Source organism: Balaenoptera ricei, chromosome 2 (assembly GCF_028023285.1).
Source record: "Balaenoptera ricei isolate mBalRic1 chromosome 2, mBalRic1.hap2, whole genome shotgun sequence".
Taxonomy (NCBI): Eukaryota; Metazoa; Chordata; class Mammalia; order Artiodactyla; family Balaenopteridae; genus Balaenoptera; species Balaenoptera ricei.
The window spans coordinates 110,326,307-110,353,400 of record NC_082640.1 but is presented as its reverse complement, the minus strand read 5'-3'; the positions used below and the strand labels follow the sequence as shown (position 1 = coordinate 110,353,400).

General features: G+C 41.3%; 1 protein-coding gene across 4 annotated transcripts in view; it reads left to right on the top strand.

The window, feature by feature from the left end:
- The window catches only part of FMN1 (formin 1), a 452,266-nt gene that overhangs the window by 131,545 nt on the left and 293,627 nt on the right, over positions 1-27,094 (top strand). For 3 of the 4 annotated variants that reach the window (XM_059913697.1, XM_059913699.1, XM_059913696.1), the window contains one exon: positions 11,055-11,172. In XM_059913697.1, the coding sequence (XP_059769680.1) occupies positions 11,055-11,172 (118 nt within the window). Of the gene's footprint in view, positions 1-7,792; positions 9,676-11,054; positions 11,173-27,094 lie in introns of those variants that run through there. The other variant, XM_059913700.1, reaches the window with a different exon arrangement.

Genomic DNA, 27,094 nt, shown 5'->3' with positions numbered 1-27,094 from the left:
TTTTTCCTTGCCCTCTCTTTAACTGTGTTTAAGAATAGGATCATAGGGACCTCCCTGGTGGTCCAGTGGTTGAGGCTCTACGCCCCCAATGCAGGGGGCCCGGGTTTGACCCCTGGTCAGGGAACTAAGAGCCCGCATGCCGCAACGAAGATCCCGCATGCGGCAGCGAGGATCCAGTGTGCCTCAACTAAGACCCGGCGCAGCCAAATAAGTAAATAAATAAATAAATATTAAAAAAAAAAAAAAAGAATAGGATCATAGTTGTGACAATGCCTAGCTTACTTTCTACTTTGTAATTTTAATGCCTTTACATTGGTTTCCATATTTTTCTTTTAACATGACTAAATGATGTGAGTATTAACTTCAAGGAATCATTACTGATCAAATCAGGGCTCATAATTTGTGTCCTTTCTGCTCTCTGCCAATTCCTTCTAACTGCAGTGGCCATTTGGTTCCGGTAACCAGGTGATCATCTATTTTGCCCCCATACTGATGTTTCAGTGTGAAAGAGAACTGTTACAAAATTCTATAGCTCTTTGATTTATTATAATGAAAAGAAGGTACATTTAGAATCAGGTTGATCCAGTGCAGATCCTGGCTATGCCACTCATTGATTGTGTAATCTTTGAATTGCCCTAATTTCTCTGAACCTCAGTATTAACATCTAAAGCAGTGGCCAAACAGTACCACCTATGGCTATTAATTAAGACTAAATAAAATTTAAAATTTAATTCCTCAGTTACATTAGGCACATTTTAAGTGCTCAGAGGCCACCTGTGGTACTGCATTGCATGACACAGATACATTTCCAGCATTACAGAAACTGGCACTGAACAGCACTAATAAAACGGGGTCAGTGACACCTTTCTCATAGAGTTATGGGGAGGATTAAGGTATTAGAAAACTTGCGTAAAGAACCTAGCATGGTACCTACTTGGGACAACCATGACACCCTAAAAAAATGCTAGATCTCTCCCTTCTCTCCTCTCATGCATGTCTTATCATCCATCTGCATTTTGTTTTAGGTAAATCCTCATCTTCCCTGGTTTTTCTTTTGCCTCCTTTAAATTTAAAAGTATTTAAAAATGATAACTAGATCTTTGGTGTTGGAACTAATATTCTCAAGATAACTTTTACTTAAAAAAAAATTAAGGAAGGACAAAAAAAGATATCCAGTTACAGCAGAGCCAGTGGTTGTCTAGTTTCACCACTCAGGAAGAACAAGAGTATAGACAGCAAGAGATATATACAGTTTCTTAGATTCCAGATCTTCATCTACAACTTTTATCATGAGCAACTTTAGCCACAATGAAATGCTTTCTCCACGAACTCCGTGCCTTCTGTAGTGGTTATTTCTGTGGGACATCACTATTACTCATTTGGGAAAAGCTCAAAACTCCTCAAAAACATGTCCCAGGAAATTCTGTACCTTAAAGAATGCTCCTATTTTCCCTCCTCTTCAGCTTCACAAGTAAGTCACAGCCTTTCCTTTTTCCTCTTACAATATTTTATTTTGTCACGGACATTGAACCCATTTCCAAGGACTCTTTGATACTGCTTGGTGGAATCAGTCTTAGAAATATCTGACAGTAAGACCCTAAGCAGTAATGTAATAACTATTTCAAGCTTGATTTTCGTATTTGTAAGAGTAAGGACATTTTAAATGAAGTGCGTACACCTTTGAAGTATAATGAGTTGGCCTAAAAACAACAACAAAAAATGGTCCTTGCTCTGCTATTAACGCCCTAGGCTCTCTCCCAGGCCAGTCATCGTCTGGGAACACCCTTCCCCAAAGGGAGGGGAAGTCTCAGTGCTAAGGGACCACACATCATCAGCATGTGTCAACAGACTCTTGAGAAAAGGATTTTCTGGAGAAAATCCAAATTCATGGATTTTTTTTTTTTTTCTGCAATGATTGAGTTGGTTTAAAAATCATCTTGGAGTACAGGAAAGTAATAAAGAACAGGTGAACTTTGTCACCATCTACAGTAGCCACCTGAGAAAACCCTTTAAGCTAATTGCTCTCTTCAGGTGATACAGATGGAAAACAATAATCCAGAGAGCACTGGCCCTGAAACACCCAAAGGGACCCCTTGAAAGAATTTTCTTTGGAGCTCAATTCACTCGTGGCACAGATGTGGCATGGGGAGCCGTTGTATTTAGTAGGCCTATCTATAAGGAACAATCCTGTTCAGACCAAATGGCTCCTCTGTCCAAGAGCATATGTGAGGGAACTGGGAGGGGCAGCTTCCTTCTTGGGCCGTCCTTTCATCGGTAAATACTTGCTTCATATTGACAAGGTTAAAAAAATTCTGTTGGTTGCTGGTTGATGTCCCTAAGAAAGTTATTCCTTTGCTATGAAAACATGTCATATCCATATGGTACTTGCTACGTGCCAGGCATTGATGAGAGTGTGAAACATATATTAGTTTATCTAATGCTTCTAATAACCCACGAAGTAGGTACTTTTCTTATTCCAAGTTTCTAGGTGAGGAAGCTGAGACACAGGTTGCTTATATAACTTGACCAAGGTCAAGTTTCTTGCAGGAGCAGAGTAGGGTGTTAGCCCAGGACCCAGGGCCAGGTTTTTGTTTTTTTTTTTTTAATTTTTTTTAAGTCTTTATTGAATTTGTTACAATATTGCTTCTGTTTTTTTTTTTTTATATTTTGGTTTTTTGGCTGTGAGGCATGTGGGATCTTAGTTCCCCGACCAGGGATCGAACCCACACCCCCTGCATTGGAAGGCGAAGTCTTAACCACTGGACCGCCAGGGAAGTCCCTCAGGGCCAGGTTCTTAACTGTGCGCACTGCCCTCATTCCTTGATCACTGCAAGATGGCGTACCCACTGCTCTCTTCTCTTCTTCAGCTTCACGAGCATGCCTCGGCCTCCCCTCTTCCCTTTCAGAGTCTTCTAGTTTGTTACCGACATTCAACCCACTTCCACAGAGGTGTTGAATACAGCTCAGTGGAAACAGTCTTAGAAGCATTTTGCACTAAGTCAGCTCGATGGAAAAAGGCCTTAATCTCTGAGCCCTGTCCTTGCCATGGGCAGGTGCAGCCTGTTTTCTTTTGAATCAATCAGTAAAAACAGCTGCTGGCTTCTCCGAGGCTGAGCCAGAGGGGGCTGTTTTGAGGGTTGCAGTAGTTGGCAGGGGGAATCCACGCCGTGAAGGTAGGGAAAGCACTGCCTGAAATGGAAGGAGAAGCCTAGGGAGGTCTCCGGCTCTGTCTTTCATTTGGCCTCATAACTCCATTTTGAAGATGTGGAAAATGAGCTTAAAGAAGATGCTGATTAGGAAGAAGGTAAGATCACGTGCCAAGGCAGTAGGGGGATGTGACACGGGGTGGACAGGAGTTGGGACGCCTCTTTTCCCACCTTAATGGCTGCACTTGAGCTGCGTGAGCTGGTACCAGTTACTTAGCTTCTCTTGACTTCAAGTGTCTCCATCTTTGAAAGAAGAATGTTGAGCTGGTTGACTTCTAGTGTTTCTAAAGACCTCTTCAGCCTCCCAACAATTTGATTCTACCTGGCTTCTTCCATAATCTTACACGCCTTTCATCTGACACCTCATTCATTTAACAGATGTCTTTTTGAGTACTTGTGCTGTCATCGTGTTCTCAGTTCTCACCATTTATATAGACTTCACTTAGTTAAAACACACTTCCTGAACCCAAAAAACCCATCTCCGCCCATTACCCCACTTATATCTTCATAGTTTACTTACTTTTCCCAGCCCATTGCTCTAAACTCTTTTCTTCCACAGAAATAGTTTCTACAGTCTTACTTACTCTTATTAATTTTAACTGTTTTCTACTTTTCTCAAGCAATCGTCTCATGAACCTAGTTGAACCCCTAGAAGCTGGAAGCGGTTACTCATTAAATTCAGGCCGGGAACTTGAAGTATACTGGATAAGGAGAAACATGAGAATCATTTAGCCCAACACCGTGAAATTAATCTCACTTGCTTTACTTTTCCCTTGCTTCTCTGGGATTTTATGAGAACGTGGGAAGGGATTCTCTAAGCTGAGTGACATGGCAGAGGGCTGCTAAGAGTAAGTGTGTGAGGTGGGGGGGCTTTAGGAAGTTTTTCTTTTAGGCAGTGTGTCCAATTTCTGCAAATTGACTTAAAAATTTTTAATGCTCATTCCTCTAGTTGTTATTAGAATCAAGAAGCTAGGTTCTACTGCTTCCAGGAGATGATATGCCTTTTTTGTTGTTGTTTTTGCAACCATTCTTTTAGGCTTAGCTCACTAGGTATTGTTTGTTGGACTGATGTTCCCATTGCCATGAGGTACAGTTAGCTCCAGCCTCAATCTGAGAAGATGGTGAGATGGGAGGAAAACGGAGAATTCATTGGTAGTAAATTCTGCACACAAATAGTGTTCTGTTTTCAAGTAGCTGGGTAGTGATTGTTTTTAACAAATAGTTACAAAGAGCAACACGTGGGTTAACTCCTTCCTAATACTCATCATGCCTGTTTCAACTGGTTGTCCAGGGCAGATCATTTTTAAATCTGCCTTTTGCACAGGTGTAGCTATTAGAGAGCTTAAGTGTTTTGAGGTTAGAGCAAAAGAGAGTCAGGTGAGGATGAAAAGGAGAAAGTCTTGGCTGTCACTGGTTTTGTGTAGTAGGTACTTAATAAGTATGCATCGCAGGACAAGACAGAGAGAAATAATGTGCAAGAGAAGTTATTCTTTTCCCCCCGAGAATGTTAAAGCATTAAATAGATTCATTTTTCAAGACCACCCAACTAAGATCAAATTTGTAGGCTGCTTATTTGAACACTATGGTCTGAAACATTTTCCCAGTCCCTAAATGACCAGATGTTGTAACATTTCTCATGGCCATGAGAACCAGTGGCCTGAAAGAGTCAGTATTCAAAGATCTCTGTAAACTACCATGCTGCTCTGTCTTACTCATCTTCATATTTTTATGGTCACTGCTTCTTTCATTCAAAATTGTCTTACGTCCACCTATTGCTGTTTAGACAGAGTCTGGGGTATAAAGTACTCAGTTACAGTCTATGAACAGGAATCACCCCTTTCTTGGTTGATTTCCTGTATTAAACTTCATGTTTCATGAAGGTGGAGGGCTGGAGTTTCTTCATCTTTATACCCCTGGAGCCTCGTACAGAGTTGGTGCTTTACAAAGATTGTTGGATGAATGCATCTTTGTGATAGTTAAGCTTCCTAAATGAAGGAGAATTGTACGGGTAAGCTGGAAAGCCTCTTGATAGGTTTGAGTCCCGAGGATTGTGTGTCTTGTCAGTAGACAAGCCAACTAGGAATTTTTGCTTGATTTTTCTAAGCACCCCCTCTAGATTTCCCCCCTAAATTACATCGAGGGAAAAGAATGGTCATTCTCATATTGTTGTTTCTTTTTGTGAAGTCAACCTTCTGTATCATCTCAAAGGGTAAAGTACGATACATGTCCTAGTGACAGACCACCAACTAACCGGGCTGACACTCTTGCACATTTCAAGATGCAGGCGTGTGTGGAGTCCTATCATGGCAGTATGCAGAGCTCAGGGTTTTGGAAGAGTGATTGTGGATTCTGGGGCCTGATTGCCTGGATTCAAGTTCCAGTTCCACCTGTGAACACGGGCAAGCTGCATCATCTTTCTGCTCCTCAGTTTCTAAACATGAAAAAGAAAATAATACCAGCCTCATAGCTAGATGTACCAATCAGTTAATACACATGGAGCACCTAGAACAGTGCTTATAAACACTCAATAAATGTTAGGTATTATTAGTATCCTCCACTTACTAGCTGTGCACCTTGGCTTGGTTGTGTTCTCTTGGCCATGGTTGCTTCACTTTTAAAACAAACCTAATAATACCTTACCTACCTCGAGTCAAGGGACTGGGATCAAATCATCTCCCTGGGACCCAAGACTTCCCGCACTTTCCATGACACTGTATTGGTGTCCGTGGGTATTGAAAGGGTGCTAAAATTGTGTAGTTCTGCCCCATGCTGTACTGTAGAAGAGCCATCAGCCTCTTCCAGTTTATGTCCCATTTTGCACAGATCTGCTGAAAGTGCTTAGAAACTTATTCTGGAAATCTGGAAATCATAATTATGTCTGAGAAAATGGAGCTTTCTCGGTTGAAGAACACCAAATACGTGGCATGTCTCCTCCCCTCACCTGTATATTGGCTGGTCTACATAGTTCTTCGGAAGACTGATCTTATGATCTGATGTGATGATTCCTTTTTTCTCTGTCTTGAAGAAGCAGAAGTATGATTTATATCAACGGGCATTTCCTTGAGACAGGAAGCTTGTTCTGAGACATGTCACCAATGAATTTTCCTGCGTGTTGTGGTGGCCTTTTGATCAACTGTGCCCTAGTTAATAATCCCCAAATATACTGGGATCAGGAGCAAACAGGAAAGTACCCGTTTAGATACAAGGTCAAATCAGGGATTAGGAAGTACTGTCTTAACTTTCCTATAGGAGTTGATGGGTTATAATCGTATGTACCCTTTTTGTGTGAGGGTTTCTTTTGAACACATCGTGCTAGAAATTTATCATTGTGATCAGAATTTCTTAGTATTAATACTTAGTGGGGAACACAATTCAAGTGAGCAGTGTGGAAGCCACAGCCATTCCCGGCTGAGGATAAAGCAAGACAGTTTTTTTGCTTGTGGCTACAGCTTCCGTTTTGCAGAATTCGTTTGCGTTTAACACTTGGGCTCAATCTTCTCGCAGCTTTGTTCAGAGAGCCGGTGATTACTATTAAAGCATGATGACTATTAAGCCAGTTTGGTTCTTCTGATCCAGCACAGTGCCTTATCCATCCCAGGTGCTTACTAAATGCCTGCTGACTGGATGGGATTTGAAAAACACTGAGACCTTCAGGTACGACAGGAAGCTGCCCCAAGAGGCAGCAGGTATGCTGCTGGGAAACAGAGCTGCAATTTTTCCATGTTCTTCATTGCCAGGTTCTCAGCATATAATCACCGTTGGAAACTACATTGAGCTGACGTTTGGTGGTGGTTTTGTCTTTCCTGTTTTTGTTTTAGGCAAATTGGGTCTGTGACAGAGACCTGATAGAGACCTTTCAGGTGTTTTTCCCTTTAGGGGAATGTGGCTCCTTGGGGACCTTTAGTGAATTGCTTTACCTAACAAGGCAGGTTGTGTGTGACTTTGTATCATGCCAGGTTTCAATTTGTTGGCTGGATGGCTGAAGCACAGAGGCTTTGGCCAGCAGGATTCATAAGGAAGCCAGGAAGTCAGAGCTGCTGAGCAGAAGCCCAAGGTTGGCACAGAGAGTGTGGAGGGTAATCATTCCTGCCAGGCTGGCTGGGGCTGTTTACTCTGCCACCCTAAGGCTGGTGGACAGTGGGCGTGGTGGGTGTGCTTGCCTAGGTACCTGTTTGTAGAACACTGAGGCACCAGGGCACAGCTAAAACAGCAGTAATCTGAAACCAGTCGAGTTGGTTTTCCTTCTCCGGCTGGGGCAGCTAAAATCTGCATTCCAGATGAAACCTGCAGGGAAGCGGAAGAAAGCACTTAAAAAAAAAAAAAAGAAAGAAAAGAAAGCTTCAAGGGCAGTAAATTAACTGCTTTTGAGAGTCCTGGGCATTCTGAGATGATCTGTTTCTTTACTTTTATTTCTTTGCTTTGGGCTTTGTTAAGTGGCTGTTGGTCTGTGTGCACTGCTAGTTTTTTGTTTTTTGGGGTTTTTTTTGGCCTGGGTGGCACAGGCTTCTCTGACCGTGATTTAGATGGCAAAAGAGAGCCCGTAAGAAGTATTTCACTCATTTTCTGCGGATTCACTTTTAAATTCCTTCGGTTGCGCCGGGGGTGGTTGAAGGCTGTCAGGATCAGCTTCCCGGCTCGGCACTTTTTGGAGCCTGACTTGCTCACCAATGAGGAAGTTGAAAGCGACCAGGAGAACGGCCGGCACTGGGGCGGAGCTCGTGGCGAAGTGCTGGGCTGGGATGAGTGGGGGCAGGCTGACTTTCCCCGCGACAAAAAGCCTTTTGTCCCCGGGAATAAATACGGAAGTCCCAGAGGAGCAGCCTCCCCAGTCCGTGTGTAGTAAGGTGCGCAGCCTCGGCTGCTTCTGGGCATAAAGCTCCGCGGACTTTTTACAGTTGCCCCGGACGCCCCATCACCGCGCAAACCGGAAGGAGGGCTCGGGAGGGACTCAGCTCTGCGGCTGAGTCCCACCGGCGGGTCCTGTTGCTCTCTGTCCTGGAAGTTAAGAGCCGGTGGAGTGGAGAGACTGAGAGAGCAGGGGAAGGTCACAGAAGTCAGCATCTGCCCCCCAGGACACGGCTGGGACATGGAGGACGTTGGTAATGCTCCGAAAGGCAGTGATGGCTCGGAACCAGGACAACCCGAAGCCGGACTGGACGTGGCCCAGTCGATCCTGACCAAGTTCTCTGTGAAATCCCTGTTTGGGTTTACGGGTGAATTGGAATCTGTGAATCCTGAAGAGGGAGATGCGGTGCTAAAAGCCTTCCGCAGTTTAGTGGTGGATCCCACGCCGCAGCTGGAGGAGCCCAGCAGTGGCTTGGATCCGCCGGAGGCAGAGGCTCAGGTTCCACCTGACCTCGGAAATGATGGGAAGACTACGAGGGTGGAGACAGAGACGGGGTTGGAGGGAAGCCGGGGAGAAGCAGAGGCAGGGGTTTCTCTGCCTGGTCAAGAGCTGCTTCCACTGGCTGCTTTGAGCGTGTGCAGAGACAATGTCATTTTGGTTCGCGGGACCCTGGTGAACACCACCAGTGATTCTGACTCTGATGATGGAGGCCAGGAGCCAGAAGAGGGAAGCAACACCAATGGCCCAAAGTCCCCTGGTGGCGTTTTATCTGAGCCATCTGAGCAGCCCCAAGAAAAGCCAGGAGATGGGAGGGAAAATACTGCCACTGGAGAAAGGGGTGATGCAGAGCCCAGTGGAGAAGGTCCTCAAAGGACTCTGCAGGAGATAAACTGCAAATTGGAACCCGACGACGGTGGCCTTCAGACAGAGCACAGCCCCGGCCAGCGACAAGCTGAAGAAGAAGGTTCCAAAGTTCTACCTGTGGTAACAGACCAGAACTCAAGTGTTGGTGTCACTGAGAACACCTCTTCTAAAAAAGAAGTCCCTGGAGAGAAGTCCTTCCAGCTTCCAGCTTTTTTTAGTGGGCTTCGTGTGCTGAAGAAGGGAGCACCAGCCGAGGTCGGGGAGACCATCACTGAAATTAAACCAAGGGACGGGGACCTGGCTTTGCTTAAGTTGACCCAGCCTGTCCAGAGGTCCCTAGCACAGGCAGGGCCTCAGACAGTGAAGATGGGAGAGAAAACAAATGATCCAAAGGCCGCTCCCACTCTCCTGGAGCAGCTCTCTCAGCTGCTCAACATTGACGTCCCCAAAGCCGAATCGAAGGCAGAAGACCCTGAACAGCCCAGAGGGGGAGAGATGGGTGGCAATACTCCCCAGGAGAGCCAGAGCGGCCCTGGAGAAGCCCAGACCCAGGGAGGAGAGGTCAAGCCAAAGCCGCCAGAGACTGCCTTGGAGGCCTTTAAAGCCTTATTCATCCGTCCCCCCAAAAAGGGGACCACCGCTGACACCTCTGAGCTGGAAGCTCTCAAGCGCAAGATGAGGCATGAGAAGGAGTCCCTCAGAGCTGTGTTTGAGCGGTCGAGGTCAAGGCCAGCAGATGGCCCCTCGGATTCCAAAAGCGTACGTAGCGTTGCGTTTTGGGTTTTGTCATAAAATGTGATGCTGCTATATTTCTCTTCAGGTTTCCTATCAAAGAGAATCTCATATACCGATCTTAGTGACCCTCTTCTAGGTGAAAGATGATTATAGTCAAGTTGTCCTTGTAAGGAGTATGGAGTTGGACAAGCGTTTTCTTTCTTCCTTATATTTTTCTGGGTTGTTGTGAGAGAGGTAAAAGTAAAGATGTGCAGGTCAGAAAGTGAAACTGTCACTGTGAGTTTAAACATTAATAGGAAATGTGCTTCTAAAAACCAAGCAGCATGAGGAATCAATGCAGTCTAGAACTATAGCCCAGATTTCTTCCCCACTTAATTATACCTCTGTGAAAACTGTATTTTTCCTTTGAAAGTCTGCCACTCGGCGAAATACCTGTTTGTGGTGTGATTAAAACGTTCTGTGTTGGTTACAAGGCATCTTGATTGAGCACTGGGTTAGTGTGAGACTTGGGTTTTAATGCTAACTGCCAATTACTGGCTGGGTGACCTTGATCAGCAAAATGAAGAAAATAACCTTTATCTTTATTTGGTTGTTGTGAAGATTAAATGAAGTTAGCACATAGTAACCATCTACCTAGTGAAAGCTGTTACTATTATTAAAAAAATTATTCAGGTAATTTGTAGGGACTAGCAAGCACTTGTCCAGTGGATCTTAAAATTCATAAAGACAACAAATAGAATTTCTTGCTTAGTATCAATTTGGCATACAATTATCATTCCCTCATACATCAGTTAAAACATTAAATTTAAAGGTCTTTGGAAAAACTATCTTAGGTTGCAGTTAAAAACTAAATACAACATAGCATTCTCCTGGTTGTAAAAATCAACCCCTATAAAAATAGCTTGAATGTGAAAGCCAACTCATTCATTTTTTTTTTTGTGGGAAAGAAAAAAAAGAAATGATCAATGTGGACATCTTAGAGAAGCGTATCTTGGCCTACAGGTAATGTTCATGGAAAATGCAAAACTCGTTTTTATATTATAAATAACCCTGGAGTTTGGGATGTATTTCTAAACATCCCTATAAATGTACCCGATTATAGTATATTTGTATCTTCAGACCAAAGTGTACTTGTGATTTAAAAAAAAAAGAGTTATATGCTAAAAATCATCTATTGAAGGTTGTGTAATACTTGGCCTTGAGCTATTTCTCTTTCCACCCCAACTGATCACTTTACATTTCTAGAAAAGGATCGTATTGGAGTGAGATGTTTCAGTTACAGTGAATGAGAGCAATGTGCTGTTAAAATTAATTTCAGAGTTAGCACAGTTGTTCTCAGGGATTAATTGGCTCTGGCCACGTTTCATTTAACTTACTCTTTTGTTTGCCCACTTTTCCAACAGCCTGACCACAGCCCCACTGAACAGGACGATAGGACTCCTGGCAGACTCCAAGCTGTCTGGCCACCCCCAAAGACAAAAGACACAGAAGAAAAAGTGGGATTGAAGTACACTGAAGCAGGTAATGGGAAAAGAAGCCAGGTACCAAGAATGAATCTCTTGCTGCAATGGCTTTTAGTTCTAGCTCAGTAGACTCACAGAATTAAAGTTTTTGTTTCATTATAAAATGTAATGCTGAAGGCTTTTCTTTTTGGTTTTGCTGTTAAAGTGAACCCTTGCACACTTATCATTAATGAATCTCTTAGAGATGAAAGGTGAACGCCGTGGAATGAGTGAAGGGGGGCACATGTGTAAAGGAGGAGAACCTCGGGGGAACTAATGGAGAAGGTAGATTACAGATTCCTCAGGAAGCAGGTGGTTGGCCCTCACAGAATGTCGTGTAAGCTGGCAGGGTTGCTGGCAGAGGTAGAGTACGAGACTCCAGAGCTGTAATCTGATTTGTTCTTTGTCTTTGAGTAATGCTTTTGAGCCACAGGAACCTTGTGCAGAGTGAACGTACAGATACCATATCAGTTACTCTTTCTCTTTTGTTACACAAAGCTTTATTTAATGCATGGCCAATTTCAAAGCAATCTAACTCCCTGGAAACCTTCCCAGGAGCTTTGCTTGAATATATTTAAGTAGAATGGGAATCTAGATATTTTTACTCTTTAAGTGAAGGGTTCATGTGAAATTAAAAAAAAAAAAGAAAGAATGAGAGGAGGATATATCTTAATTGTATATATGTGTGTCTGTATGTATCTCTGATGAAACCTCTTTGTCTTCTTCCTGATATTTGAAGATTACTTAACACAGACTTATATTTTGCTGGTTGTCTTAGGTATGTGTGTATATTACCAGTCTGTATGGTTATACAAAAATACTTCTTTCAGTTCCTATTGGTTGATGACATAAGTGGATCAAAGTTTGGGTGGTTTAGTAATACACAGGTTTTTTTGTAAGATGATAAAATTACAATCAGTGATTGAGAACACAGATGAATCTCAGTTCTACAGCCTGATTGCTTTAGCCTCCATTTACACAATTGCAAACTTCTGACTACCCCAAGACATCAACTACTTCATGACATTTTTTTCTGACCTGCTTGAATTACAGAAAGAAAGCTATTACAGCCTTGGTGAAAATGTATGTAGCTGTTGCATTCTTCTTGCCTACATTTGATTTTTCCAAAATCGGATTGTTTATGACTGCAATATTGTACCACCTACCAAGTTGTCTTTCCTATGATCTGGCACAGTTTGAACAGTGAAAAGTCCTGAAGTTCGCTTTAATGAAATACCAGAATCCTATAAGTTCTTATTCCTAGTTTATATTGGAGTGTCCATCTTCTTTGTGACGATGAGCATTTGCTGAATAGAGACGGAAGTGGCATAAACAGCTTTTCAATCTACTTCAAGTCATATTTGGGGGCATTTATACTCCACAGAGTTTCCTTGGTCTTTGCTCTGTCCTCTTCCTTTTCCAGAAGCTCAGAGGAGTGCCATCATTACCTTGCAGTGTAATTACACTCAAAGTCAGTAGCTCTCCCAGCCTCTCTTTTTTTTTTTTGTAATGAAATGCGTGTTCTCCAAGCTGTCTAAGGTCTCGGATGAGATGGGGAAAAAAGGAGGGAGGAATTGATGAATAATGACAGTTCTCTTGGGTTCGTTCTGATGGCACAATGACAGCTTGCAACAGAGAGAAGGCTGGCTGTTGTCTGGAGAAGGCACCTAGGTCCCCAGCCAGTTCCCATGGGTGGCAGTACTGTGTCTTACTTACCGTGCTCCCAGCCAGGTCTGGTGCTCATTTTCTTGAGAGTCTTGTAGCGCTAATTACTCTGCTGATACACTCTGGGGGTTATCAAAGAAGATACTCCATGCCTGTAGGAAACTTCTTTTTACCCCATTACTCAGCCAACATATGGTTGTCTTGTCATTTATTGCTAATCTTTAGGAAGTTAACATTTTCCTTGTGATTTTCTTGAGCTCTGTTGTTGAGAAATCTGGAGTCTTATAAGCATTTGGTTTATAACTTAACACATTTTGTGGTATTTCCATTGGTTTCCCTGCCCTTAGGGAAGTAGATTGAAATTGCCACTCTGTAGGGAGCACAGAGACAGAAAAATTCGTTCCAAAATATTTCAAGGTGTTTGAAGTCTTATGCTTTTACATTGTCAGTGCTCTTAATTTTTCCTGGCATGTATAATTCATTAAATTAGTGAAAGGGGGGAGCATGACTATTTATATTTAAAGTGTGCTATTGGAGTTCTGCGCTGTTGACATCAAAGCCCAGTCCTTGGCAGGGCTGGCAAAGAGGTGGTGTTTTTCATCATGAGTCTCTCACTGTCCTTGTGTTGCCCTTGGCTGCTTTGGATGTGCCACTGCTTGTGTTTCCCTCTATTCAGAGTTTATCATGCGATGATCTTTTTCTGAGGGCCTAGGAGATCACCTAATACTGTAAACTCACTTTTGTTCAAGGATAAAAAAGAAAGAGCTGACCTAAGGGAAGCTGTCCCTTTAAACTATGGCTTCTGGAGTCCTCTTTGCCATGTGAGGGTAGCTGACCACTGTTGCTGGTGCCCACTGCCTGGGATGCACTCTCCTGCCACTGCCAAAGTCATCAGCATCATCTATAGCTGCTGACGCTGCGGCTGACTCCCTTGGCAGCTAAAGCCTTTGGCTTCCACTAGAGCCTCTGATGCCATCCTGATGACAGTGTGTCCATCATTAAGGGCACTTCCACTGCCATTCTGTGAGCTCTTGGAGCCTTGGTGATGTGCCAGTTGAGAGGCACTAGGGCTCACTAGAGCTGTCACTCAAGGGACTTGCACAGGTGCTGGAGTTGACTTCTACCATGCAGGGAGGGTCCCCTGTGTTCGTTCACACTGTACTTGAATTGCTCTGCTCAAATGAGAAAGAATTACTTTCTCCCAGGTTCTGTGCTCTGCTTTCATACATTATTATCAATGCAATTCTGCTTTGTGTTTGGGATGCCTCACAGCTATTACGAGTGAAAAGAACATTTCCCTCTATTCCTTGGAATTGGGCTGGGGACAATCTGAGTGACAGACTCCTTGTTCTCAGAATTGTCTTTCCTCCTCTAGGTACAGGAGCTGGCTCTCGAAACAAGCTTGGGGGTGGGGGGGATAGTCTTGCTTTTCTAGGAAGAATCTTTTAATGGGCTCCTCGCGTCCTTAAATGGTTAATCAACTCAGCTGAGTCCCTGCCACTTTCCTATGCTGCAGACCAGAAACATCTGGATGGAGTAAACTTGATTACCTTGTGAAGCCCGGGGCTAAGTAAAACCCAATCACAGCCAAGTGAAAAGGTGTGCTATGAAACAATACAAGGGAATCTAAAAGAAAAATGTGAGTGTCTGCCTTTAAATTTAATGCTGCAAAAGCAATTTATCTCTTGAGAAACAGAGAACCAGTGATCTATTCGTCCTCTAACATGCTGTCTTGTACGTGGTGACGTTATATAAGGGTTAGTAACATGCCCAAAGTCTTTAAAAAAAGGACTGGAAATTATAAAGAGCTAGGTATCATAGAATAATCATAGAGGTAACATGGGGTTAAACTTTTATCTCAAACTTGAAGAAAAGAATTTTCTAAACCATATTAGGTCACTTTTTTCTCTTTTGCTTTGTGAAGAATAAATGCACTTAGCCATATTTATTTTTTCTTTGGATAAATATACTATTACCATATCAGCCCAGGTCCTATCGGGGATCAGGTGAGGATGATTTGATTGAGAGTTTGTTAGAGACTATTTACAAAGGTGTGGACAGGGTTTGGGAAAAGCAATGAGAGATGAAGCAGCTCTCTGGGGCTAGTAATCATGGGAGGTGTTTACAGCCCTAGACCTGAAGGGGCAGGGCCAGGAGAAGCTACTGGAAAACCCAGAACGTCAGAGGGAGGCCGAGTGGTGTGGAGAGGGCTGCTGGACAGGAGCGATGGCCTTCAGTGGAGGGATGCATCCAATCCCCGGTGACCTGGCGGCCGGAGGGAATTGGGGGCATAAGTGCCCTGACTTCCTTCTCCTGCTCTCTGGTCTCCTGCCGTCTCTGCCCTTCACCAAATCCACAGAGAAGTCAGAGCACCGGGAGCCACTTTAGTCCAGACAACAGAGCCCAGAAAAGGACCCAGAAAGGGGGAGAGTGGATCTAGGAGGCAAACAGAAGATACTCAGCACCGTTTCACCTGGAGTCAGTTGGCAGTGTAAGAAGGATCTAAAGCCCATCAATCTGTGCGAAGAATTGGCACCTGAACCACACAGGGGTCTGATACAAGGGCACAAAGAAAAACTCCTGCTTTGTATCCCGTGGGAGGGTTATGTTTTCTACTGCAGTCAGTTCATAGAAAATATAATGGCTATCATCGAGAGCCTTGCTCTTTGCACGCCTGCTTCACCTTAGTGTAAAGGCTTTGTTTACTGATCTCAGAAAATCTTCCATATGCTTTCAACGTTTCCCAATATTACAAAATAAAATAAATTTGGAAATATCCAGAAATATCACGTAGCAAAACAAACTCTCTATAATGTGTTTCATAGAGAGATCATTGCCACCATTTTGAATTATGATAGGCCTATGTGAATTTAATACTTAAAATTAAAAAAAAATATTTTAAAAATTAACTAATTAATTTATTTTTGGCTGCGTTGGGTCTTCGTTGCTGGGCACGGGCTTTCTCTAGTTGCAGCGAGCGGGGGCTACTCTTCATTGTGGTGTGCGGGCTTCTCATTAGCGGTGGCTTCTCTCATTGCGGAGCATGGGCTCTAGGCGTGCGGGCTTCAGTAGTTGTGGCACGCGGGCTCAGTAGTTGTGGCTCATGGGCTCTAGAGCACAGGCTCAGTCGTTGTAGCACACAGGCTTAGTTGCTCCGCGGCATGTGGGATCTTCCCGGACCAGGGCTCGTACCCGTGTCCCCTGCATTGGCAGGCGGATTCTTAACCACTGCGCCACCAGGGAAGTCCCATACTTAAAATTTTTATCACACTGTACAGACTGCTTTTTACACTTGAAAATGTGACTATCTTTGATTTTTACTACATTTGAACAATATATTTATAGAGATTTCATTTTTTTCAAGTTATTATGTATAATAATGAAAATAACAATGCTATAAATATTTTTGTTCACAGGTGTTTTCCTTTAATTAGAACACATTCCTTGTGGAATTGCTGTATATAAGTGTATATGCCTTTTTCAGGTTTTTGGTGCATATTAATTGCCAAACTTAATTTTTTATCTAAAGTTATTCAGTATGAAATCAGTACTTTTAGAACACTGAAAATGCTTTTCCCTCTTATCATTTGCTTTTTATTTTACTTGTATTTTCTGATATAGAAGTTTTAAATATTTATATAGTCAAATCTACCCTCATTTTATTGTATAACTTTTCTTTTGGCTAAAGAGGACTTCCCCTACTCAAAGATCAGCTCTATGTTTAAATTTCTTAAGTGATTTCTTTCCACCTCTTCCTTCCTTGTCTTCTTTTTTTCCATTTCATGTTGAAAACTTACGTCGGTGCCTAGCCCCGAGGTAGAGAGCTAAGACAACTTCTGTTTTTCTAAGTAGCTAATTGTACAACAGGCTTCTGGAGTAATTATTCCTCTCTATGATAAGTTTAGGACTGTCTTGGGCTTTCTGTTCTCTTTTTGTATTTTGTACCAGTATCTTAATTATTGCAGCATTATAATACATCTCAGGATCTGTTCAAGTTCTCAAGCATACTTTTAAAAATATTTTTTTAGCTTTCCTCTTATTTATTCTTCCAGAAAGCCTTAGTCTACTTGGTCAAGTTTCAGAAGGATCGCTTTGGGACTTTTATTGGAATTGCATTAATTTAGAAATTAATGTGAAGGTGGGAATGAGAATTGAGATCTTTAAAATGCTTAGTACTTCTACGCAGGAACATATCTTATAAAACTATTCAAGTTTTCTTTTCTGACTTAATAAACAAGATACATAGATGTATAGATATAGATATATATCTTGTATTTTTTCTAAATGTATTCCCAGGCATATTATTTAAAAAAAAAATACATGATATGAAATTGTATCTTGTGATTTATTTTTCCTAAAAGTCAAATGCATTCCTTAGAATCTTGTGACTCGTGCATGCTAGATGCTCTGTAGATTTCCCTCCTGAGGTCAGGGCTAGACTGAGTGAAGGGCACATTTGGACCAACTGATCTCAGGGGTCCGTCCCTCAGTTTTACTCTGGTTAGTGATTCTTAGTGTTCTCAGGCTTCTTAAAAAACCTAATGAAGATAGAAAGCTGTGGAAGAAGACCCTGCAGTTAATTTTGCAACTACAGTATTTCAGACCCTCCCCCCACCCCATAACCATTTGTGGACACATCCCCCCATCTCCTGCCACCTCCCCAGGTGTAGATGAAGAACCTTTGCTGCAAAGACTCAACCTAGAACTGGGCTTCCTTTCCTCTTCATCTCCTATTTTGTGTTACGACGAATAGCCTGAAACATCTCCTTATTTATTAGGATATTTAAAAAATATACCATCCTGATTTGTGCCTCAGCATCCTGAGAGGAGATGGAGCTCACATTTGTGAGATTAAAATGGCACCATTTGGGAAACTGGCAGTGACTTAATTACCCATGGGGAAAAAAAAAAGGAGAAAAAAGGACAAAGAAGGAAAGCTCTCATGTTCTCCGAAACAAAATGAACTTTCAGCATGCATCTGGAAAAGCCCTTCTCACCACTGGCTGCACCTCAGAGCTGGGCTGGGGGCTGGCACAAGGGCCACCCTACTCAGGGCGAGCGCTGCGGCTTTGGTAGTAAAGAGAACCTAGGTTCGGGCATCATGGTTACTGTGAGCAGGCAAGCTGTCACTGTGTGTGGCATCTCTTGGGGATAACTCACACCGCCTAGAAACTTGGAGTAGCTCAGGGATATCCCTAGTTAGAGTATTTTAGGTAACCCATCCCTCAACTTAATAAAGATCCGCCTACTTTCTGGTTTGTGTCAAATTTAGGTTCCCTTGGTTATAAAGTGATAGAGCTGTGTGCCACCCTCCCTGGTGAGTCAGACATTCTTGCCTCAGTAGCCAGGGAGAGCTATAAATATCTTGGCATATTTTATTGGCCTACAGTACCTTTAAAAAACTTATTCATTCACAGCTAACAGGCTGCATTAGCCATGAATGGACTTGCCTTTAATGTTATATGTCTAGACAGATTATCCTAAGTGTCTTCTTTCACAGTCTAGGCTATAGCTTTATTCATTGTATATTTCACAGGACTTTGTGGTATGTTACCGTCACTTGCATGGAGTTATGATGATGGCCCAGAAATTGGAAGCCGTACAGATTAAAGACCAGGAAAACCTTGCGTCTTATAGCTGTAGAAAGAGGTCGTACTGGGAAACCAGAGGCGACACGAGTGTGTCAGGCTTCTACTTACTGTATATCTGGGAGCTGTGAGGAGGGAGATTGACTTCCCCAACACAAATGGGAACTAAGGCTTGATATTATGCAGAGGGAATCCCAAAGTATGGACCAGCGACTCAGGAATCATATGTTGTATTCCAGGAGATATTAGTAAAGGTCTTTAGCTCAGAGGAAAAGAGATTAAAAGAGAGATTAAAAATTCTATATTTTAAGAGATTACAATATAGAATCTGAAATTTTAGAATATTAAAAATTTAGAGCTGCAAGCATCTTAGAAATCATGTAATTCATCCTATTCATTTTACAAATGAGAGCCAAAGAGGTTATGACTTGCTGAAAGATACACGTAATTAATAAGAGAGCTGAAATGACAGTTGGAAGTCTTTGGTGGGGGGGGGGGGCGGGGGGGGCATTGGAGAGTGATGGATTTTTTTTTTTTTTCTGCCAATATACTGACAAAGCTCCAGTAAGGAAAGCACACAGGAACAGGAGCAGTTAAGAATTATACTGGTTATTATAAAACAAAGAATTATGAGACCACAGTGAATCCATCTGAATAATAAAGGAGAGCATATGAGTACCATACCAGCTCACCAGACACATCCACAGAAATTGTCTGGGTCATTTCATGCTGCTTTTTGACTCATAAAAATAGAAAAGGGGAGTTTTAATGGTATCTTCAGTGCTTTTGAGGATCACTTAAGCAATGTAACGCAAATAAAAATGCTTCTGGTTTGTGGATTCTTGCAAAGTTCAGGTGGGGCTCTTTGCTGGGCCCAGTTTGTGTGCTGAAGTGCAGGGTGCATATGTATTTGATTTTAGGAGGTACATGAACAAATATTTTTGTTTTAACGGTTGTGTATTTCAGTAGTTTTATTGTTGTTTTAGAGAAAATGAGTACTAAAATCCACTTTGAAGCTTCTTTTGGGGAGATGGGGCTGAAATTTGATATGCCATATCCTATGCCACATTTTCACAGATACCTCCTTTCAGTATTTTTCTTCCTCAGAAGTTCTATCCAGGTGGCCCCATTTTTCTTCTCTCCCTCAAATCTTCATCTATCGCCAGCTGCGCAGTGCTTGTTCCCCGGATCCTCCACCAAGCAGCCACTCTACAGTTCCAGCCTCAACACCGTCCCCTCCTACCCTGCCACACCTTTTCACTGGCAGCCCATTGAATTCCTTCCACTGATCTACCTTTACTGTGCTGGAGCTGACCACTGGCTCAGCAAAGAAAGGGCACTCACTCCTTCAGATCCCTCCGCCAGAGACACCAGCTGGGACATCACTGTAAATGCTTTCCTCTTTGGTAGAAAGAACAAATGACTGTATTTCTGAGAAATAACTACAGGCAAAGTTTCAATAGCTAAACTCTTGAGCATTCCTCCCCAGATGAAGGATGAGAACATAAGATGGGAAAGGTAGAAGACTGTCTCAGAGAGAAAGGAAAATTGAACTAGGGAAATCTTAGGGACATGCTTAACTTTGGAATTTCCTTTACTTTGGGTTTCATGGGTTTGAGCATCAAATAGACTTGAGTTTGAAGTTTGGCTCTGCCATGTACTAGCTGTGACCTGAGTTGATATCCCTCTTTATAAAAAAGGACAATGATGATAATTTAAAATAATTATTGTAAAGATAAAATGAGATAATATATGAAGTTCGATGGCATCACAATTAGCTTTTTATCTTATTTTATTATTTTTAAAATTTATTTAATTTTTGACTGTACTGAGCAGCTTGCAGGATCTTAGTTCCCCAACCAGGGATTGAACCTGGGCCCACAGCAGTGAAAGCACAGAGTCCTAACCACTGGACCGCCAGGGAATTCCCACAATTGGCTTTTTTTTCTTCAATTCTTATTTATTTTTGGCTATGTTGGGTCTTTGTTGCTGCGCGCGGCCTTTCTTTAGTTGTGGCGAGCAGGGGCAACTCTTCGTTGCGGTGCGCGGGCTTCTCATTGCAGTGGCTTCTCTTGTTGCGGAGCATGGGCTCTAGGCATGTGGGCTTAGTGGTTGTGGCTCGCAGGCTCTAGAGCACAGGCTCAGTAGTTGTGGCGCACAGGCTGAGTTGCTCTGCAGCATGTGGGGTCTTCCTGGACCAGGGATCGAACCCGTGTCCCCTGCATTGGCAGGCGGATTCTTAACCACTGCGCCACCAGGGAAGCCCCCCACAATTGGGTTTTTAAAAAACAGTTTATATTGAAGTGTAACATACTTGTGGAAAATTGCTCATATTATAAGTGTCGATGAAAAAATTAATCACTCAATCTAAGAAAGAAATGGAAAATTTTATTCAAGCCAAATTGAGGCTTATAACCCAGGAACGGACTCTCAGAAAGCTCCGAGAACTGTTTTGCCCATTAGAGGTAAAAGCACAGTTATATATGTTTTTGAGACATAGGGCTGTACATTAAATGATGTGTTACTGACAGTTTACACAATCCAGATCTATGTGTACAAAGCGAGTAGTGGGTCATGGGTCATCGTGACCCCTTACAAGATGAAGAAGGAAGGGTGTCTCCAGAGGAGTAAGCTTGTTGATGCTAGGAGAAGGTTGCTTTTTATGGTTGAGCAGGTGTTTCTGCAGATGGGAAGGTTTGGTCCATGCATAATGCAGCTACACAGTGCACAGTAGAAGGGAGAGAGGAGGCCAAAGCTCAAAGAAAAACTTTTATGTGTAAATTTTCCTTAACTTGCCTTAGAATACAAATTTTTATTTCATCACAAACGTATAGCTCTATGAATTATAACAAAGTGAGCATACTCTTGTAACCACTATGCAAATCAAGAAATAGTATTGGGTTGGCCAAAAAGTTCCTTTGGGTTTTTCCATAACATGTTACAGAAAAACCTGAACGAACTTTTTGGTCAACCCAATACATTGCCTACACCCTGGAAGCCCCTGTCTTGCTGCCTTCCTATCACCACAATTACCTTTTTCCTCCAAAGAAACCATAGTTCTGACTTCTAACACTATAGATTAGTTTCAGTGCTTTTGAACTTAACATAAATGGCTTCCTTTTGTGTCTGGCTGCTTTGCTTCAACATTATGCTTGTGAGAACCAAACACGTTATTGCACGTACCTGTAATCCGTTTGTTTTCATTGCTCTGTACTACTCCATTGTATGAATGTATCACAATGTATTTATCCACCCTAAGGACGTCTGTGTTGTCCTCAGTTTGGGGCTGTTTTGAGTATGCTGCTCTTCACTTTCTTGTACGCATCTTTTGGTACACAAAGGAACACATTTCTCCTTGGTATATACTTGGGAGTGGAATTGCCCATCATAGGGTGTGTCTGTATTCAGTGTCAGTAGATGATACCAAACACTTTTCCAAAGTGATGGTATCAATTTATACTGCCATCACCAAAACATCACAGTTCTGGTAGCGCCACATCTTTGCCAACATTTGGTTTGGTTGGTCTTTCTAATTCGAGCCAATCTGTTGTTAATTGGTGTTTCCAAGCACTTTTCAAGCACTTTTTTATATGTTTATTGGCCATTGGATATCCTCTTTTGTGAAGAGTATGTTCAAATCACTTGTCCATTTTTTAAGAAGTAGACTATCTTTTATTATTTTGTAGAGAAGTTTTTTTTATGTGCTGGATATGAGCCCTTTGGTTAATTGTGTTGGAAATATTTTCTCTTACTCTGTGGGTTGGCTTTTCACTCTCTAATGGTGCCTTTTGACGAATAGAAATTCTCATTTTTACTATAATCAGTCTTGTCCTGTGGTTAGGGCATTTTGAGCCTTATTAAAGTAATCCTTTCCTAACTCAGTCATGAAAATATTCCCTTAAATTATCTTAAGAAGGAATTAGTGCTCGTTATTTGTCATTTAGACTTGCAATATACTGGGCATTGATTTTTGTGTACGATTTGAGGTGGGGATCAAGTTTGTTTTTTCTATATTAAAATTATCTGGAATTATTTACTAAAAAACCCACCTTCTTCCCCTGGACTCTTTCTTCTGTTCCAGTATTCTCTAGGTTTATCTAACCTTGTAACAGTGTAACACTGTCTTAATGACCACAACTATAATAAGTCATGATCTACTACTGTGTCCTTTTACCTTGGTTATTCTCAGCTCTTTGCATTTCCATATGCGTTTTGGAGTTACTTTATCAATTTTGACATTATTGTTTTGATTGCATCAATATCTTTACAATGAGTTTTTTTTTTATTTTTTTTATTTTTATTTTTTTTGTTTTTTTTATACTGCAGGTTCTTATTAGGCATCAGTTTTATACACATCAGTGTATACATGTCAATCCCAATCGCCCAATTCAGCACACCACCATCCCCACCTCACCGCAGTTTTCCCCCCTTGGTGTTCATATGTCCATTCTCTACATCTGTGTCTCAACTTCTGCCCTGCAAACTGGCTCATCTGTACCATTTTTCTAGGTTCCGCATACATGCATTAATAGACGATATTTGTTTTTCTCTTTCTGACTTACTTCACTCTGTATGACAGTCTCTAGATCCATCCACGTCTCAACAAATGACTCAATTTCGTTCCTTTTTATGGCTGAGTAATATTCCATTGTATATATGTACCACATCTTCTTTATCCATTCGTCTGTTGATGGGCATTTAGGTTGCTTCCATGACCTGGCTATTGTAAATAGTGCTGCAATGAACATTCGGGTGCATGTGTCTTTTTGAATTACGGTTTTCTCTGGGTATATGCCCAGTAGTGGGATTGCTGGGTCATATGGTAATTCTATTTTTAGTTTTTTAAGGAACCTCCATATTGTTCTCCATAGTGGCTGTATCAATTTACATTCCCACCAACAGTGCAAGAGGGTTCCCTTTTCACCACACCCTCTCCAGCATTTGTTGTTTGTAGATTTTCTGATGATGCCCATTCTAACAGGAGTGAGGTGATACCTCATTGTAGTTTTGATTTGCATTTCTCTAATAATTAGTGATGTTGAGCATCTTTTCATGTGCTTCGTGGCCATCTGTATGTCTTCTTTGGAGAAATGTCTATTTAGGTCTTCTGCCCATTTTTGGATTGGGGTGTTTGTTTCTTTGATATTGAGCTGAATGAGCTGTTTATATATTTTGGAGATTAATCCTTTGTCCGTTGATTCATTTGCAAATATTTTCTCCCATTCTGAGGGTTGTCTTTTCGTCTTGTTTATGGTTTCCTTTGCTGTGCAAAAGCTTTGAAGTTTCATTAGGTCCCATTTGTTTATTTTTGTTTTTATTTCCATTACTCTAGGAGGTGGATCAAAAAAGATCTTGCTGTGATTTATGTCAAAGAGTGTTCTTCCTATGTTTTCCTCTAAGAGTTTTATAGTGTCCAGTCTTATATTTAGGTCTCTAATCCATTTTGAGTTTATTTTTGTGTATGGTGTTAGGGAGTATTCTAATTTCATTCTTTTACATGTAGCTGTCCAGTTTTCCCAGCACCACTTATTGAAGAGACTGTCTTTTCTCCATTGTATATCTTTGCCTCCTTTGTCATAGATTAGTTGACCATAGGTGCGTGGGTTAATCTCTGGGCTTTCTATCTTGTTCCATTGATCTATGTTTCTGTTTTTGTGCCAGTACCATATTGTCTTGATTACTGTAGCTTTGTAGTATAGTCTGAAGTCAGGGAGTCTGATTCCTCCAGCTCCATTTTTTTGCCTCAAGACTGCTTTGGCTATTCGGGGTCTTTTGTGTCTCCATACAAATTTTAAGATGATTTGTTCTAGCTCCGTAAAAAATGCCATTGGTAATTTGATAGGGATTGCATTGAATCTGTAGATTGCTTTGGGTAGTATACTCATTTTCACAATGTTGATTCTTCCAATCCAAGAACATGGTATATCTCTCCATCTGTTGGTATCATCTTTAATTTCTTTCATCAGTGTCTTATAGTTTTCTGCATACAGGTCTTTTGTCTCCCTAGGTAGGTTTATTCCTAGGTATTTTATTCTTTTTGTTGCAATGGTAAATGGGAGTGTTTCCATAATTTCTCTTTCAGATTTTTCATCATTAGTGTATAGGAATGCAAGAGATTTCTGTGCATTAATTTTGTATCCTGCAACTTTACCATATTCATTAATTAGCTCTAGCAGTTTTCTGGTGGCAGTTTTAGGATTCTCTATGTATAGTATCATGTCATCCGCAAACAGTGACAGTTTTACTTCTTCTTTTCCAATTTGGATTCCTTTTATTTCTTTTTCTTCTCTGATTGCCGTGGCTAGGACTTCCAAAACTATGTTGAATAATAGTGGTGAGAGTGGACATCCTTGTCTCGTTCCTGATCTTAGAGGAAATGCTTTCAGTTTTTCACCATTGAGAATGATGTTTGCTGTGGGTTTGTCATATATGGCCTTTATTATGTTGAGGCAGGTTCCCTCTATGCCCACTTTCTGGAGAGTTTTTATCAGAAATGGGTGTTGAATTTTGTCAAAAGCTTTTTCTGCATCTATTGAGATGATCATATGGTTTTTATTCTTCAATTTGTTAATATGGTGTATCACATTGATTGATTTGCGTATATTGAAGAATCCTTGCATCCCTGGGATAAATCCCACTTGATCGTGGTGTATGATCCTTTTAATGTGTTGTTGGATTCTGTTTGCTAGTATTTTGTTGAGGATTTTTGCATCTATATTCATCAGTGATATTGGTCTGTAATTTTCTTTTTTTGTAGTGTCTTTGTCTGGTTTTGGTATCAGGGTGATGGTGGCCTCATAGAATGAGTTTGGGAGTGTTCCTTCCTCTGCAATTTTTTGGAAGAGTTTGAGAAGGATGGGTGTTAGCTCTTCTCTAAATGTTTGATAGAATTCACCTGTGAAGCCATCTGGTCCTGGACTTTTGTTTGTTGGAAGATTTTTAATCACAGTTTCAATTTCATTACTTGTGATTGGTCTGTTCATATTTTCTATTTCTTCCTGGTTCAGTCTTGGAAGGTTATACCTTTCTAAGAATTTGTCCATTTCTTCCAGGTTGTCCATTTTATTGGCCTAAAGTTGCTTGTAGTAGTCTCTTAGGATGCTTTGTATTTCTGCAGTGTCTGTTGTAACTTCTCCTTTTTCATTTCTGATTTTATTGATTTGAGTCCTCTCCCTCTTTTTCTTGATGAGTCTGGCTAATGGCTTATCAATTTTGTTTATCTTCTCAAAGAACCAACTTTTAGTTTTATTGATCTTTGCTATTGTTTTCTTTGTTTCTATTTCATTTATTTCTGCTCTGATCTTTATGATTTCTTTCCTTCTGCTAACTTTGGGTTTTGTTTGTTCTTCTTTCTCTAGTTTCTTTAAGTGTAAGGTTAGATTGTTTACTTGAGCTTTTTCTTGTTTCTTTAGGTAGGCTTGTATAGCTATAAACTTCCCTCTTAGAACTGCTTTTGCTGCATCCCATAGGTTTTGGGTCGTCGTGTTTTCATTGTCATTTGTCTCTAGGTATTTTTTGATTTCCTCTTTGATTTCTTCAGTGATCTCTTGGTTATTTAGTAACGTATTGTTTAACCTCCATGTGTTTGTCCTTTTTACGTTTTTTTCCCTGTAATTCATTTCTAATCTCATAGCGTTGTGGTCAGAAAAGATGCTTGATATGATTTCAATTTTCTTAAATTTACTGAGGCTTGATTTGTGACCCAAGATGTGATCTATCTTGGAGAATGTTCCGTGCGCACTTGAGAAGAACGTGTAATCTGCTGTTTTTGGATGGAATGTCCGATATATATCAGTTAAATCTATCTGGTCTATTGTGTCATTTAAAGCTTCTGTTTCCTTATTTATTTTCATTTTGGATGATCTGTCCATTGGTGTAAGTGAGGTGTTAAAGTCCCCCACTATTATTGTGTTACTGTCGATTTCCTCTTTTATAGCTGTTAGCAGTTGCCTTATGTATTGAGGTGCTCCTATGTTGGGTGCATATATATTTATAATTGTTATATCTTCTTCTTGGATTGATCCCTGGATCATTATGTAGTGTCCTTCCTTGTCTCTTGTAACATTCTTTAATTTAAAGTCTATTTTATCTGATATGAGTATAGCTACTCCAGCTTTCTTTTGATTTCCATTTGCATGGAATATCTTTTTCCATCCCATCACTTTCAGTCTGTATGTGTCCCTAGGTCTAAAGTGGGTCTCTTGTAGACAGCATATATATGGGTCTTGTTTTTGTATCCATTCAGCCAGTCTATGTCTTTTGGTTGGGGCATTTAATCCATTCACGTTTAAGGTAATTATCGATATGTATGTTCCTATGACCATTTTCTTAATTGTTTTGGGTTTGTTTTTGTAGGTCCTTTTCTTCTCTTGTGTTTCCCACTTAGAGAAGTTCCTTTAGCATTTGTTGTAGAGCTGGTTTGGTGGTGCTGAATTCTCTTAGCTTTTGCTTGTCTGTAAAGCTTTTGATTTCTCCATCAAATCTAAATGAGATCCTTGCCGGGTAGAGTAATCTTGGTTGTAGGTTCTTCCCTTTCATCACTTTAAGTATATCATGCCACTCCCTTCTGGCTTGCAGAGTTTCTGCTGAGAAATCAGCTGTTAACCTTATGGGAGTTCCCTTGTATGTTATTTGTCGTTTTTCCCTTGCTGCTTTCAATAATTTTTCTTTGTCTTTAATTTTTGCCAC